General features: G+C 19.7%; 3 protein-coding genes and 1 long non-coding RNA gene across 7 annotated transcripts; 2 read left to right on the top strand and 2 right to left on the bottom strand.

Moving 5' to 3' along the window:
• Positions 1-156: 156 nt before the first annotated feature.
• LOC107994983 (hyaluronan mediated motility receptor-like) lies at positions 157-8871 on the top strand. 3 transcript variants are annotated; one of them, XM_062078056.1, is made up of 15 exons: positions 157-280; positions 2597-2766; positions 3000-3284; positions 3355-3579; positions 3676-4128; positions 4192-4374; positions 4454-4669; positions 4919-5113; positions 5217-5350; positions 5446-5818; positions 5959-6180; positions 6258-6326; positions 6556-6662; positions 6805-6958; positions 7574-8871. In XM_062078056.1, the coding sequence occupies exons 3-15, from the start codon at positions 3186-3188 to the stop codon at positions 7757-7759; spliced, it is 2616 nt and encodes an 871-aa protein (XP_061934040.1). In that variant the 5' UTR covers positions 157-280; positions 2597-2766; positions 3000-3185; the 3' UTR covers positions 7760-8871. The 3 variants fall into 3 exon arrangements, with proteins under 3 accessions (XP_061934040.1, XP_061934039.1, XP_016907679.1); XM_062078055.1 differs by lacking the exon at positions 157-280 and adding an exon at positions 287-502 and having other exon boundaries at positions 4454-4654; XM_017052190.3 differs by lacking the exon at positions 157-280 and adding an exon at positions 287-502.
• On the bottom strand, positions 2341-9903 carry LOC133666554 (uncharacterized). The gene is made up of 2 exons (XR_009830847.1): positions 9855-9903; positions 2341-2653 (listed from the first exon to the last, which is right to left on the bottom strand). It is a non-coding gene; the product is annotated as an uncharacterized LOC133666554 (long non-coding RNA).
• Positions 9874-14327, top strand: LOC107994677 (GPN-loop GTPase 1). 2 transcript variants are annotated; one of them, XM_062078109.1, is made up of 5 exons: positions 9874-10340; positions 12756-13004; positions 13089-13453; positions 13620-13849; positions 13927-14327. In XM_062078109.1, exons 1-5 carry the CDS (start codon positions 10103-10105, stop codon positions 14264-14266), a joined length of 1422 nt encoding a protein of 473 aa, XP_061934093.1. In that variant the 5' UTR covers positions 9874-10102; the 3' UTR covers positions 14267-14327. The 2 variants fall into 2 exon arrangements, with proteins under 2 accessions (XP_061934093.1, XP_061934097.1); XM_062078113.1 differs by lacking the exon at positions 9874-10340 and adding an exon at positions 12035-12190.
• Positions 14316-17572, bottom strand: LOC107994746 (heat shock transcription factor, X-linked member 4-like). The gene is made up of 3 exons (XM_017051790.3): positions 15779-17572; positions 14880-14979; positions 14316-14667 (listed from the first exon to the last, which is right to left on the bottom strand). Exons 1-3 carry the CDS (start codon positions 16226-16228, stop codon positions 14501-14503), a joined length of 717 nt encoding a protein of 238 aa, XP_016907279.1. The 5' UTR covers positions 16229-17572; the 3' UTR covers positions 14316-14500.
• Between the last annotated feature and the right edge of the window lie 10 nt (positions 17573-17582).

Below are 17582 nucleotides of genomic sequence, written 5' to 3'. Positions count from 1 at the left end.
CTTAATTTTTTATTAATAATGTCATATTTTATGATTTATTTTTTTATAAAAAATAATTTTTAATTATATATATCAATTTTAAATATGTGGTAATCTAATTCTTTGGTACGTCACTAATTTGAAACAGAAACGTATCTTTTACTGGATTGGTTGCTTGCGCAATCTTTGCTTGTGATTCGTTATTCTGTTATTGTTCCATTTGTGTAACCGTCATTTCAAATCAGAAAAACCGGTGGAGAATTCCGCATGGAGAAATGTTTGGATTTAACTAGAAAGTGAGGTAACAATTTTCTTTGCACACGAGCGTTATAGTTCAAAGGGGACAGACGTATAGTGACTGTCGTCACCGTGTTCTCTCTAAATTAAAATCCGTTAAAAGTATTAACCATTAAAGTTATTTTGTTTGTGTATTTTTTCTTATTTATTGTTGTTTAAATACGTGAAAAACATTTGATAATGTCATTTTCGAAAGCTAGAATCCAAAGATTTAATGAATTTGAAAGTAAGTAAATATATAATATTCATTGCTTTTTTTTAATATGTGTTTGATATGCATAGTATACTTTAAATATTATTATACTAGTTATAAATTATAATAATATTATAATAATATTATTTTTGTAATTTGTTGGATTTTAAAATTTTTATGAAGTTTTTATGAAATTATTGAAGTTCCAGTAATTTTTATATAGAATATTTGGCGGGAAGTAGATTATACAATACAATAATTTTTTAAAAAATATAAATATTCTATATTGAATATATGGATTATAAGTCTTTTATAATAAATATATAGAAAAATATATTGTTTTTATTATTCTTTATTGTTTTTTTAATTATGATAATTAAAAAAATATATTATTATAAGAAATTAAATTTATTTATAAAAAAAATTGATTTATATCGTATGTATAAATATATAATTATTTTTATTATATTATTTTTTAATGTATAATTTTATCTTATTTTTATTTAATAACAATTTTTTATTTAATAATTAACTTTTTATTTTATAAATAATTGTAAATAATAAATTATTTTTTATTTAATAATAATAAAATATAAAAATATAATTCGAATTCAATTATCAATTTCAAAATTAAGTTAGCTTTTATCAAATTTAAATTCGCTAATTATAATGACATTTAAAAATTATGTTTAGATGATGTTTAAATAAATTAATTAGATGAATTGAGAATTGAGAATTGAAAATTATTGTTGAAAAATAAAAGAAATATTGAATCTTTTAACATATATATATATATATATATATATATATATATATGTTTCTATGAATACATATCAAACTGTGAAATAAACGGTCATATTGAATTTATGATATAAACAAAATATAATAAAAATATTTTATAATTTCGAAACTCTTAATATTTGAATTTACATTTAATTATTAGATTACATATTAAGATTTTTTATTAATTTAATAAACTTTGATTTTAAAATTTTTCTAAATTTTAAAGCATCCTGTTTTTATTAATTTCATGGATTAATAAAAAAAATTTCTATTAATATAAATTTATTTTAACATTTATTTTAATAAGTAAAATTAAATAAAATTAAATTTATTATTTATTTTATATTTTTTATGTAACAATTATAAGATTAATTTAATATAAAAAATGATAATAATAAAGTAATAAGTTCATAATAATAATAAATGATAATAAATTAATTTAGCTATATATTTTAATGTTTTATTTTTTATTTATTAAAATATATTAAAATAATTAAATTCTTGTAATAATTTAAATTAAACGACGAATATTGATATGTTATTTGTTGAATGACATTTTAATACTTTTCGTCTAAAAAAACAAGAAGGAAATGAAATTCTATTTTGTTCTCTGATTTATTTATAATCAGGAAAGTAATAAATCAAAATTCAATTACAAAGAAAATTAATTACATATAATTACAATAAATTTCTGATAAAATAAAATTATATTAAAATAAAATAACAAAATGAAATAAAAAAATGTTAAAAGCTATTTAATTTTTAAATGTTGCGTGCAAGAATAAGAGGGAGGGAAGAATAAAAAGCTGCATAACACAGTCGTTTGCGTTACAGATTTATATGAAAGAAGGGATGGTTTGAACACAAGATATAATACCTGGTAAATTCGATGACCCTTTATAGACATGTTCTTTTTATTTAGAAACAGCTGTCTCTCATTTACGTTTGCATCCTGTAAACTAACACCCGCCGAAACAGGAAATTTTTTTATCATTTCTGCATATATTATTATTCTTTCCACTTTTTTATTATATATAATAAATAAACAAAATTATATATAAATAATCAAAACAAATAAAAATTTTTATAAATGTTCATATAAATAATTATTTCAATAATTAAAGTTTCTTAATTAATTAATTACAGATTTTGATAATATATTTCGTATAATAATTAATAATCCAAAATCATGTAAATAAACTATCCATAAATAATATTTTTTAAATCTAGTACGGTTTTAAGATTTTATTTCGTTACATTCATATATATTTTTTAGAAGATTGTTCAATTAAAAATTTTTAGAAATATATTTTTTTCGATTTTAAAAAATCATTCATCTTGCAGATGATGTACCTCCACCTGGGGCGTATGATCCAAAGTTTGATAGTAAGGTGAAAGGATCTGTTATTGAAAAATCAGAGAGATTTAATGATAATAAAAGTGTTGGTAGTGCTGACGGTAATTTATCAGTATGTACTAAACACGCATGCATTGCAGCAAATAATTTTAAAACGGTAAAAAATTTGCGATTGATGAATGTATATATACAAAAAATATATGTTATATAATATTTAAATAAATCTATTATATTATAATTTATTTTATTAAGTTTCTATACATTACTTAAAATTATTTATAATCGCATTTTATTGTATCAATAAATTATTTAAAAATTGATATATTTTATTAAAAAATCAAAATTATCAAAAAATGAAATATTTTAATTTCAATTATAAATTATTTTTAGCCACAATTACCACGAAAACAAAATAGAGATTATCAAACGAGATCAACTTCTAAAATTAAACGTACGCTTATTTCTACTAATGATCAGAAATTAAAGTACCAATCAGAGAATCATCTCGCTGATCTTCAAGTAGAATGTTCCAATAAAGACAAGACAATACAGGAATTGGAACATCATATTGAAGATATGAAAGAAGAAGTGCAAAAATTGGAATTACAACTCGAAGAATTGCGTAAAAAACAAACGGAAGTAGAGACACAACATAGGAGGGACATAGAATCAATGGTTGTAAAATGTTTTCTATTGCGAATTATAATATTCAATGAAAATTTTTATTTATAATTTCTATATACAGGCTAAATTGCAACAAGAAATTTTAAATGGTTACGACGAAAAGCATCAAACTGAAGTAAAAAATCTTCGTTCTCAATTGTTGGAAGTTTCGGAAGAAAAAGAACGCGAAATTGAAACAAGAAAAGCTATGGAAGGTGATCTTAGAAATCGTATTACAGATTTCTCAAAAAGAATAGTCGCTTTAGAATCTGAATTTCTTGATAAAAAAAACACAGATGTAGAAACAGTAAATATCAAATTTAATTGTTTATTAATTATATATCTATTGTATATCTGAAAATATTTTAATTTCATATTATTTTTCCTAATTTTTCTTTTATAGATCCAATTTCTTAAAGTACAAATCGAAGAATTGACAACACAATTAGAAAAAACAACAATAAGTCATATAGATGAAATTAACTTATTGGAGCAAGAAAAGTCTCAACTTAATTCGTGTATTAGTAATTTAACAGACGAACGCGATAAATTAGAATTAAGATTACAAAAACGACAAAACGTAATTCTTGAACTTCAAGGACAATTATCTACTTTGCAATGTGAATTAGACGAACTGAAGGCTGAATATGAAAAAATTGTTGAAAATTCTTCAAAAGAAATAAACGATCTTAAATATAAACATGAAGAAGAAATTGATAAATTGAAAATTGAGTTTGAAAAACAAAAAATATTTCTTATAAATAAAGAGGAATCTGAAATCAAAATAAAAAATCTTAATGAAGAAAATAATTTTCTCAAAGAAGAATTGGAAAATGTACAAAAACTTTATAAAGATGTAAGTATTAAAAGTTTTAATTGCTCAAATGAAAGAAATAGTTATCTATTTTATTTATTATAGGTCAATAATCGTTTACGCGAAGCACATCAAGAATTAGAAGATTCAGATAGAAAACATAATCTCATTTTAAAAAAACATAAGGAAGATTTAGCTGATATAATGAAACTTCACGATGAAGAAAAATTTCAATTAAAAAAACAATTAGAGGATGCAAGATTAGATTATTTAAAAGAAATAGAAAATGTATATAAATTGATTTATATTTTTATATTATAATTTTATTTTTTATTATGATTATTTTATAAATTAATTTTTTACATAGTTGATAATAACAAGAGATAAAGAAATAGTAGATATAAAAGAAGCAGCTGACAAAAAAATTGAAGAAGAAACAAAACGAATCAAACAACATGCTGACAAAATGATAGAAAACGCGGAGGTGGTTACTAGAGAAACATTGGCAGCTTGTCGTACTGAATGTGAAGAAAGAGTAAAAAGAGTAATTGCTGAGAGTGACGCGAAAGTAAGCGGCTCACACGTGCGTAAAATGAAAAACATCACTGACTGAGTGCTTTTTTCTAATCTTTTAATAAAAATTCTTTTTGTTATATCAAAAAAGAAAAAAAAAATAATTTATATAAAAGAATTTTTATTGTTGATATTATTTCTTTTCTCAAATGCTTTCGAATTTTTTTATTTTCCAGTTTCTGTGATGTTTGCCAAATATTTTATGCTCTTTTGTAAGAGCATTTATATATAATTTTTTAATATGAATTTATTAATATAGATAAATGCTATGATCAGAGAAGCCAAAATTACTGTAGAAGAAGAAATGCGACTTACTGCAGAAAGATATAAAACATGTTTAGCGCGTGTAGAAATGGAACGAGCGGCATTAGATGAAAAATTAGCACAGAAAGATGCAGAAATTACCAGACTTTCTGTAACTCTTGAAGAATTAAGAAGTTCTGCAGAAACACAAGTAAATTCTATGAATTCTATAATCTACAATAACTTTTTTTAAATATAATTTTATCTTTCATTAATATACAAATTCAATTAAAAATATTATTCTATAAATTTAGGAAAGTTTTGGTCAAAGTTTACAAATGGAATTAGATCGAGCAGAAACAGAATTAGCAGAGAAGAAAGAAGAATTAAGAGCTTTAAAAGATCAAATTCGAAATGAAGCTGCAGAAATGGTAGCTAGGAAAAAGAGGTATTTTATTTTTTTATATATTTATTTATATTATTTTTTTATATTTATATTTATATAATATAAATATATATATATATATATATAAACATATTTAGATTCGAAGTTATAATGGCTGAAAATCAAGCATCAGTTGCTGCTTTAACTACACGTTTAGCCCAAAGCACTGCTGAAGTGGAAAGACTTCAACATGAATTAAAACTTGACAAAGATTGCATTAATGAGCATCGTGATTTACTGAGTATCATGCGTAATAATTCTCAAATGGTACATGAACAAGTACATGTATTAATGGAACAATTAGATGCTAAAAAGGGATTAGTTGATCAACTTGAAGCTGAAAGTTTAAGTGAAGTAGAATCATTAAGATCTATACTTGAAGCTAAAATTGATGATCTAAGGAAAATAGCAACTAGAGAAGTAGCAGCATTACAAGCAGAAAATAATGAAATAACTGTTCAAAATGTTGAGGTACTTTTTCTTTTATAATTTTCTTTTTAATTTAATTTAATATTTTGTTTAAAATGTTAAAATATTATTTATAAATATTGAATATTTAAATATAATACAAATAATTGTTTTTAAAAAAATTGTTTACTTTGAAATATTAGATGAAAAAACAACTTCATGAAATGTCTAATTATCTAACCGAAGCACAAGATATGTTGCTTAAGTTGGAAGAAAGAAATGATGCACAAGAACTTGAAACTTCTCAAGTACAAATGCTTAACAATAAACTTAATGAACAATTGAAAGAACGTGAAACAGTAATAGAAGATATGAACAAATTGTTAGAAGAACAATCAAAGAAACATGAAATTACCTTAAATGAAGTATGCCATAAAAATTATTGTATTAATATTTTCTTTGTGATTAATAAGATATTAATTTAATTATCTCTATTTAATAGGCAAATTCTAAAATGCAAGAACTTTCTGATAAAATTAAATGTCTTGAAGAAAACAATACTTATACACAGGTACTTAATAATTTATATTGTTTTTTATTAATTAATTAATTGTTTTTTATTATTTTAATTAAATATTTTAAAAAAATAATATGAGAGCTTTTATCTATATTGTATTTTATGTAATTATATTTTATAATATATACATTGATATATATATAAAGTATATAATAATGATATATAGTAATATATTATGTAAATATATAATTAATGTACTGATAAGAATATTGTATGCATATAGGAAAATGTTGAATTACTTGAAGAAGAACGAAATAAATGGAAAAATTTTGAGAAAGTGCTTTTAGAACAACTTGAAGAAGAAAAAGTCTATCGGGAAACAATTGAAGAGTGAGTTTCTTTCTTATTATTATTATTATATTTCTTATGATTTCTATTTGTTTTAAAATAAAGTAATTACTATTATTTATTACTTATTAGTATTTAAAATAAAATGATTAATATTAATAATAAATATATTTTATCTATTTAGGGAAGTAAAGAAACTTTCTAAATATAATGAACAACTTTTAAAAGATTATAAAGAAATTCATGAAAAATATGCTGAGATTGTTGGTCATCAGAATCATAAGCAAAGAATTAAACATGTGTCTCAGTTGAAAGATAAAATCAATCAACTCGAACAGGTGCGTTTAATTTTTTATTTTGGATTCGCAATAATTTTATATTGGATGTGGTATAGTTTAACAATGTCTTTAAGATGTTATTAATATTTTTAATATTCACCATTTGTGATCATATTATTTTAATGAAAATATTTTTCTGTTTATATGTATTGCATGTTTTTTCAATTCACTAATTATATTTTTTATTTATATATTTATATTTATTTATATATATATATATTTATATTTATTTATATATATTTATTATTATTAATAAATTAATATTTATATTATTATTAATAAATATTTATTTATTGTTATAATATATATGATAAATTATTTTTTTTATTTTGCATGAAAATATTTAATTTTTTGCATGATTTAAACTAATAATTTATTGCTTAATTATTTCCTGGATAATGTATTTAAATTATTTGTCCATGTGAATATATATATTTTATTAGGATAGTAAATATGTATAAAAATAAATGTTTATATTTCTATGATAGTAATTCGATTTTATTTTCATTATTATTCATTCCAATTAACTTATATTTTTTTCAGTTTTAAATTTTTATTAAGAGTTATTATTTTAATTTTAATTATAGACATGATAATATATAATATATTTTTTAGGATTTATACGCGAAGATGAGGACGATAAAACAACAACAAAAAACAATAGAAAAATTACAAGCAGAAGAAAAACGTGCTTATAGTAAGGGAAAAGAGAATATGTTAGGACTTTCACAGAGTACTTATATAACCCCTCTTTCTTCTCCACATAAACCAATAACACCACTTAGGAATCGAAATGATTAATCTATTTTAGTATAGGCATATTATTTATTTATGATTATTATAAATATGAGTTGATATAATTATTACATTAATAATTCATTTAAAGTTTCAAATTTAATACCAGTATACTTATTTTAACAAGTAAATAATTTCAAATTAAAAATAGAGAAAGTGCTCAATATTTTGAGCAATTTTTGTGTAACATTCGGTTTTTTTTTAATGATTCTATTTCGTTATTTGAAAGTAAAATATATACTTTCTAAAAATATTATTGCAAAAATATTGAAATAATAAATATTAATAATTATATCAATAATTATTAATTCATATTTATCATAATCATAAAGGTTATTCATTTATTAGTAATAAGTTTTGGTATTAATATATGATGAATTTTATTATCATAATATATCTTTATATTTTTAATGATATTTAAATCTAGCAAACTTAATATTTTAATAACTTAATATCTTAAATCTAATATTTTATATAAGATCAAATGTTCAGTTTGCTAGATTTTATTAAAAGTCTGAATATAATTTATATAATAAATCTGTTGTTCTCCAATATTTTAACACATTTTATTTTATAGAAAAACAGATTTTGTAAATAAATTTTTGTAATTCATAAGCATTTTTTAATCCTTTAAATATTAGATTTTGAACATTAGATACAATTCTTAGATACTTAGAACATTAGATACAATACAGAATAGTGGAATATGAATAGAATAGTTTTGCTTGTATTAACTTTTTATACGAGTTATATTTTTGAAATATTCTAAAAATGTTTATAGAGTAAAAATTAATCATTTATATTAAATATAGATATGTATATGTATACATATACGTATTATAAAAAGAGTTTCAAAAAAGTATGTGCGAGTTCGAAATAGAGCGAAAAAATTCAAATAGTCAAGATTGTATATTGCTATTTTCAAAATAGTAGCTATATTATTTTAATTATATAGTGTGTCTAAAAATGGAAACTTCGATTAAGAGATAGAGATAAAGATAGAGATAAAATTTTTTAAATAGTGAACTAGTTACATATAATTGTAGATACAAGAGAATTGTTATTGTACTCATAAAATGTACACAATGTATTGTTAAATATATTATATACTATTAGTATATTAATTTATTTATTTATTACGATTATATGTGGATTCTCTATTATTGTTGATATATTATTGATACAGCTATTAAAACATATATTTTTTAAAACATCTTTTTTTTCATTTATTTTCTCAATGAATTTTTAAAGTTTCATTAAAACTTCAATCATGTTTTTTTTTTAAAACTTGATTTTTAGAATAAGTATATATATTTTCCATTAGAACTTTCTTAATTTGCATAGGAATTGATTTTTGATGATTTTGTTAAGATAAAGAGAATTGACATACATATAATTGTATCTATTTACAAATAATTGAACTAGAACATATTAAATTTATGTTAACAATAGTATTATAATTTTAATCTATCTCTATGCTTCTTCTATTATTTATTCTTTTCAGTGTCTATTCTTCTTGTTTTAAATATATGAGCTACAATTAGAATGAAATTGAATATTTGAATGACAAGATGTCAATTGAATTTATTATATTATTTATAATATACATTGAAATATTAATTTTACATAATATTAAATTTTACGAAATATTAAATTTTACATTGAAATAGTTTCAATTTCAATCATCACTAATGTTGTAATCTTATTTGAGTTGAATTAGTATTGTTAAAAATGAAAAAATTAATGATAAATAAAATTAAGAGAGAGTTTTAATATCTCAAGACATGAAACATAAAAATGCATTGAATGTTAGATTTATTTTATATTTTTTTATTTTATATTTTATATTTTTATATTTTTATATTTATATTTTATGTTTAGTATTAATATTAGTATTATATATTAATTACTAGGTCGAAAGATCAAAAAATTAAAAATAGATATTGAAATTAAAAATCGATTGAAAAAATCAATTAATAATTCCAGAATGGTTATTGTTTAATAAGCGATAAATATAAATGGTATAGATAAGATATTATAGTTATGAGATAATAATAAAGGAAGGAAAATCTTTTGTTAAAAAAAGAAAAATTACTCATACTCTGTGTCAACGTGAAGTCAAAACCATATTGTATGTGCATATTCACTTGTTTTCTTATTACGCATTAGAAATATGTTATAAATTTATATAAATAAAATTAATATTTATTGTGTGAACAAATAGTAAATATTATTATTAGAATTTCTAATAAAATAAAATTTAAATATTAATAAATTTAAATATTAATTGAGATTTTCATTATTAAATTTTATTCATTATAATTTATATTTTATTAATTATAAATAATAATGTGTGCCAACATTAATATTGCGGCTAATACATTTAATGGATTTTTGAATAACAATCATGATTTAAGTAATGGAAGTAAAAAAATTGCAAGAATTGTCAAAATAATTCCAGTTATGATTCAACAAATAAAATCATTTAACAATGATTCACAAAATCATGTATTTACTTTTATTGGTATTGTGAATTGTATAGAACGAAATAATAATAAAATAACATATGAAATAGAAGATGATACAGGTATAAAAAATATAATATTTTGATATAATTCCCATATAGATATTAAATATAGATATTAAATTATTATTTATATGGATAGAAATTTTATTTTAATTGTTTGTAATTTTTTTTAAATTTTATATTCAAGAGATATTTTATCATATTATATTTAATTAAAATTGCATTATTAAATTGTAAAGTAAATTATTTTCTCAAATAGATTATTAATGTTAATATCATTGTTGTATTAATGTTAATATCATTTATTAATTATAATATTTATATTGTACATAATTATTTTTTATTTATTACTAATATATTATGTGATATGTAATTATATTATTATATCATATATAATTTATTTATATCACTTATAATTAACGATTTAATAATAATAAGATTATATACTTTTATAATTTTTTTATAAAATATATGTATATGAATATGTATATGAAAAAAATAAAAGTAATAAATATATTAATTTATAGATCACATCAAAAGTTTCAAATGGTTAGAAACAGGAAAAATATCAGAACCATTAATTAATTTAAATACTTATGTACGAATATATGGACATTTAAGAGAACAGAATGAAAAGAAATGTATATTAATTTTAAGGATTTGGCCTTTGATTCATTTAAATGAATTAACTAATCATTTATTAGAAGTGACTTATGTAATATTAAAATCTCAGAAAATGTTAAATAAACAGAATAAGAAATCTAATACAGATAATGCTTTTATGATAGATGATAACTTTATTGGATTAACTAAAGAACAAAGCATAATTTTTAACATTATTCAAGCAAAAAATGATAGTGAAAATGGAATAGAAAGAAATGTTATTAAAACTTGTGTGCCAAAAAGTATAGATGTAGATAATATAATTGATTTCCTTATAAATGAAGGACATATTTATAGTACACTTACAGATAATCATTTCAAAACAACTTAATTATATATTATTAAAAAAAAAATAATAAAATTTTTATTTTATTTTTTAAATTATAATTCTATTAAATTTATTAAATTAATATGTTTTACATAATTATTATAGTTTCTGTTTTTTACTTAAAAAAATGTAAATATTTTATGTTTTATATTTTATAAATAGTAATTATTAAATAATCAATAAAATATTATATTTCAAAATACAAAATACAAAAATTATTTTTCACAATTTCATTTTATTCATAATTCATTGTTATAAAAATATTGATAGAGCAAAAATCAACCGATTTTTTATATTTTATATATTACATTTTATATATTGATATAAATTGATATAAATCTTATAATTATAATTATGAAATTATAATTGATATCAGAAATTTTAGTAGCTAGTTGCAATTATATTTATAATTATAAATATTATTATATATATAATATATTATATATATTATAATTATATATATTATATTTATAAATATTAAAATTACAATATTTTTTATATCAATTTATTTTCGATAATTCAAATGTTTAAATTTCTCAGTATTTAATTTATAAACACTCATAAAGATAGACTTTAAGAAATAATTTAGTTTATAGTTACATTATTATAAAAAATTATAAATAAAAAAAAGATAAAATTAATTTTAGATAATTTCTTTAAAAACTTTAAAAATTTAAGTTTTCAGAAATAAGAAATTTACTAAAAAATTTGGATTTTTAAATTTTTTTTTCCATTTATTTATATATAAATGCAATATCTAACTTATATTTCCTTTATTTACCGCTAGGTGGTTCTTTAATATCTATCAATTATATGATTGATGAAGTGTTTATGTTCTATTACGATAAAAATATTTATTGTAAAAAGTTTATATTATATTTATAATTTATAAAAATATTTATAAAAGATCAATATATGTGTAAGTTATAGTTTGAAATTTTTAAAATATTAAATGCTGTTTATATTTATCAAATATAGAATATTAAAATTACATTATAATTGTAAATTAATTTGATAATCCTTGATTATTTTTTCCTTAAAATTAATTATATAATCTTTGATTATTTAATTGATTATATTTAGTAAAATTTATACATTTAATTTTTAATAATAAAGTTAAAGATGAGGTTAAAGATGAGGGAGAAATTGATGTATTAATATTAACATATATAAAACTGTATAAACTATATATAAACATATATAAAACTATAAAATAAAAATATAATGATATAAATATAATTTAATTTATAAGAATAAGATTTAATAATTTTTGTAATTTATTATTTTATAATATTTTTTATTTCATCTTTTTAATAAAAATTTCTTTTTCTTTGCAAATATAAATCTTTCTATATATAGGAAAAAAATCTATATAAATATAATTATAAAAAATATAATTCTATATAAAGGAAAAAAATAGAATATTAATATATTAAAAATTTAAATTAATTTTAAATTTTTTTATATTATCATTTCATTATTAGAATTTAAAATATCTAAATCTATGGATACTTCTGAATCTTCCAAAGACAATACTTTTGTACAAAATGATGTTTCTGCTCAATCAAATACTAAAGAAAAAAAACCAACATGTATTATTATTCTTGGAATGGCTGGATCTGGCAAAACTACATTTGTACAAAGATTTGTTTCGGTATTATACAAATTAAAAAAACCATATGTAATAAATTTGGATCCTGCATGTAAAGAAGTTCCTTATCCAGCTAACATAGGTGACATTATATTTTTGTTATACTTTAATTATAAATTTTTATTATGTTTTATTAAAATGTTTTATTACATTTCTAATATTTTAGATATAAGAGATACCGTGAATTACAAGGAAGTAATGAAACAATATAGTTTAGGACCCAATGGTGGTATTGTTACTGCATTAAATCTTTTTTCTACAAAATTTGATCAAGTCATAGAACTTATTGATAAAGCAGGCAAAGAGCATGAATATGTAATTTTGGATACACCTGGACAAATAGAAGTTTTTACATGGTCAGCAAGTGGAACAATCATAACAGAAGCTTTAGCATCTCAATTTCCAACAATTGTAGTATATATATTAGATACTGTAAGAAGTGTTAATCCTGTAACATTCATGTCTAACATGCTTTATGCATGTTCTATACTTTATAAGACTAAATTACCATTTATTGTGGCTATGAATAAGGTAATTATTATGACATTAAAAATGAAAATTTTTTAAAAATAATATATATGTATAATAATATTTTTATGAGGATTTTTTTTTTAAATAAGAAACAATTTTATTAAAGCACATAAGTAGTTAATCTAGCAATTAATCTAACAATATAATTATAATTATAAATTTTAAGATTGATATAGTTGAACATAGTTATGCAGTAGACTGGATGCAGGATTTTGAAGCATTCCAAGAAGCTCTGGATTCAGAAACAAGTTATATTAGTAACTTAACACGTAGTATGGCTCTTGCACTTGATGAATTCTATAGTCACTTACGTAGTTGTGGAGTTTCTGCTGCAACAGGAGCTGGTATTACTAAGTTTCTTGAACTTATTAAAGATGCTGAAGAAGAATATGAAAGGTAAATTAGATATATGAATAATATTAAATATTTGTATAAAATAGTATAAAATATAAAAAATGAATTTTCTATTGAAGAGAATATAAAAAAATTTGGGAAAAAATGAAGATTAAACGGGATGCACAACGACAAAAAGCAGAGAAAGAACAACTTGAAAAAGCAAGTCAAGAAGTTTCAGGAGAAAGTATACCATTAATAACAACAATCAATAGTGGAAGAGAAATTTCAGATATATATTTAAAACATGCTGGTAATGAATCAAGTGAAGATGAAGAAGGTACAGAAAATCCATTTAAAGATGAAGAAGATGATGAAGAAGAAAGAAAAGAAGCTGAATCCTTCAAAAATTTTTTAAACAGACACAAAATACAACAAAATAAACATATAGTTAATCAATCCACAAGCAATAATACATAATATTATTTATTATTTATTAATTATATATATTAAAAAATAAATTTCATTATTGATAAACAAACTGTACATTTAATATAAATACATTATATTTTGAACTTTATATTTTACATTTGATAGAAATTGCTATTTTACATAATTATTTTTTTGAAATAGATATTATGATACTATTAAGTGTTTTAAAACACTTGCAATAATACTGAAAATTCAAATAATAAATATAATTTTACAGATAATTTAATTAATATTTTTAGAAAAATTTGTCCACTTTACATAAATATTAGAAGTTAATTGTGTATCATTTAAGTTTTCCTTTTTTGAAGAAATTGGGATCGAATTTTTTGTAATCCAGTCTATGGTGGATGGTTCATGATTTTGTGATGCATATAAGCCAAGATTAAATACTGAAATTATTACATTTAAAATTAATTTTTAATATAATATTTATATAAAAAGAATGGAGCATATAAAGAAATGAAATTCTATAATTTTTATTTATTTTTATTTTAATATTAGAATTCTAAAAAAATTTAATATTAAAATTTAATTTTTTATTTTATTAACCAATATGATTTTTAAAATATTAAAAATATTGATATTAAATATTAAATTATACCTTTTTCAGAAGAATTTAAAGTATTTTCATCTTTTATTCTATGATTTTGTGTTTGTTGATATTCTCGCGATATTTGTTCTAAAGCTTTTGTTAACGCCAACTAAAAACAATAATAGAACAATTAAAATAATATCCATTAGAAATAAACTGATTTTGAATATTTGTAATATTTTATACTCGTACAATATATATATTTAAAAATACTACAAATAATATTTTTAAAAATCATTTAATCTTGTATGCTTTCAAATTTTTTAAATATCATTAATATAATTAATACATAAAATTAATTATTTATAATATCAATATTTAAATTTTTTTTGTTATTTAATATTTTAAATTTTATATATATAAAAATATATATAAAAAAATATATATATATTTTTTTTTGATAATAATGATAATAATAATTTTTTATTCTATATAAAATAATATAAAATTTTAATATAAAATATATTAAAATAATATGTAAATTATTCATGAATGAAAAATTATTGAAAATTATTAATTATATTAATAATAATTTTTTTTTAAATTGAATATCTAAGATATATATTTTTATTAAATGCAATTTGTTAGGTTATTAATAATTAAATTTTGTTTGATAATAGTATACATATTTCTTTTAATAAATATATGAACATAATAAATTTAATATATAAATATATATAACAATTCTACAATATGTTAAAATAAAATTAGTTTAGTAAATATTATCTTCTTTAAATTTAGTTTTTGTTTCTTGTTCTTATAATAATCTATCTCATATAATACGATTTCGTATAATAATTTTCTATAATTCGTATTTTTAAGAAATGTAACTAGTATATTATATGAAAGTTTTTCGAAATACAATGTATAATATATGAAGAGAAATTAAACACATTTAATTTATTTACCCGGCACATATGCAAACGCGATACGTGATCGGAGTCCTTGCTTAAAAAATTCAATTCCGCGCTATTTTTCACTTTAAGTCGTTGACAGTGTTTCAATTTTCCCGCTGTTTTCCTGTACACCCTTGGTAACAGATCTGGTCTGCCGGTACGGAAGTTTTCGTGTAAGAATTCGTGAACGTCCGGATTATGAGAATTACAAATCGGATCTCTATTATGGGATGTTACTTTCCGGAAACCATAAAGATTTAATTGTCTGATAAAACTTGTAATATTTTTCGTTTTGAAGATAGAATTGCCCGCGTCGAGATACTGTTCTTGAAATTTCTTGTAATCAAGAAGAATTGTGTTGCCATTTAAACTCCAACGTATCGCGCCACTCTTACATTCATTCACTATACGCCACAGTTTTTGCGGAAATCGCAACGAAAGAAATATGCAATCGTCGTACATGCTCGATTTCGAAGTTACGTTTCTAGTTATATTGATAGAACACAGAACAAAACTAAATATAAGAGTCTTGTTTTCTCGAATCTAATCGCGTATCTTTTGCAAACAAAAAACTATCGTATCACGGCAACAATATTTCTTCTTTCGGAATTGATAGAATATCGAATTATTTTAACCTTTTGGCGCGAGCTTAAAATATTTATTATATTTTAGATATGAAAGCTGTTGTATTGAATCTTATATGTATTTTATATATGTTTAATGTTTTAAATATATATATATATATATATATATATATATAAATAATATAATTGATCTACGATTATTTTTTACATATTTTTTCATAGTGTTGAGTTTGGATATAAGAAAGAATTTTAATATTTGAAATATAGGCCATTACGTATAATTATTAAAAAACAACACATACCAGTACATATTAAATTAATGAGATTAAATGTAATAATTAAAAATGTAATAATTTAATACTGAAGTTTTTTATTTTTTCTCTACTTCATTACTTATATATATAAAGTTCATTACTTATATATTTATATATTTTACTTTTCTGTTTCGTATAATAAATAAAATAGAACATAAAATTTAAGAAATGCACATTATAAGATTTAATAAAAACAGTATGATTTAATACAATGATTCGTACACTAAAAAACAACAATGTATTTAAAATGTCTCTTACGCATCAATTTATACAATTCCAATATACAAAACTATCGCAATGCAAAACTATCAAACTATCATTTTGAAAAAAAGTGAGGTTATAAAAGAAATCATACTATAGTATACGAATGCATGAATAATTATTATAATCATAATTAATAATAAATTATTAAAAGTATTATTTCACATTTCCTTAATATTAAAAAATATTAATACTATTTCCTGGACAATGAAAGTTCGATATATCGAACTCTCATAATTTCCCTGATATTGGTATTTCAATAATCGATTACAATAATTGTATTGACACATCTATTGATTACATTTTTACAAATTAATCAATAATTATAACCGATTAAAGTTTACTCCAATAATTATATCTATTGACAATATTGATATATTATTCATTTTATTAAATATTATTATAGATAAAAATTATCAAAAAAATATTAATTATAATCAATTATTATTTATTACCTATTATATAATTGATAAATAATAATCGATTGTTAAAGAATTGAATGAATTATATTAATAATTACTTATTAATTATTATAATCGAATAAATATATATTTCTTTTCGTTTTTTAAAAGTTAAGATATTGTTACAATTTACATATAAAAAAAAAATATTCATTTTTCATAGAAGATAAAAAATATTTCATAATATCATATATCT

The sequence above is a fragment of the Apis cerana genome, linkage group LG1 (genome assembly GCF_029169275.1).
Source record: "Apis cerana isolate GH-2021 linkage group LG1, AcerK_1.0, whole genome shotgun sequence".
In the NCBI taxonomy this organism is placed as follows: Eukaryota; Metazoa; Arthropoda; class Insecta; order Hymenoptera; family Apidae; genus Apis; species Apis cerana.
The sequence above is the reverse complement of the archived record's forward strand: the minus strand, read 5'-3'. Positions and strand labels throughout refer to the sequence as shown.

Coding starts and splice junctions, on each gene's coding strand:
- LOC107994677 (XM_062078109.1), top strand. CDS start 10,103: ATGTGTGCCAACATTAATATTGCGGCTAATACATTTAATGGATTTTTG. Junction 10,341..12,755: donor TGAAATAGAAGATGATACAG/GTATAAAAAATA, acceptor TTTCATTATTAG/AATTTAAAATATCTAAATCT. Junction 13,005..13,088: donor TCCTTATCCAGCTAACATAG/GTGACATTATAT, acceptor CTAATATTTTAG/ATATAAGAGATACCGTGAAT.
- LOC107994983 (XM_017052190.3), top strand. CDS start 457: ATGTCATTTTCGAAAGCTAGAATCCAAAGATTTAATGAATTTGAAA. Junction 2,767..2,999: donor CAGCAAATAATTTTAAAACG/GTAAAAAATTTG, acceptor AATTATTTTTAG/CCACAATTACCACGAAAACA. Junction 3,285..3,354: donor GGAGGGACATAGAATCAATG/GTTGTAAAATGT, acceptor TTCTATATACAG/GCTAAATTGCAACAAGAAAT.
- LOC107994746 (XM_017051790.3), bottom strand. CDS start 16,228: ATGTACGACGATTGCATATTTCTTTCGTTGCGATTTCCGCAAAAACTG. Junction 14,980..15,778: donor CGCGTTTGCATATGTGCCGG/GTAAATAAATTA, acceptor TATTGTTTTTAG/TTGGCGTTAACAAAAGCTTT. Junction 14,668..14,879: donor TTTAAATTCTTCTGAAAAAG/GTATAATTTAAT, acceptor TAATAATTTCAG/TATTTAATCTTGGCTTATAT.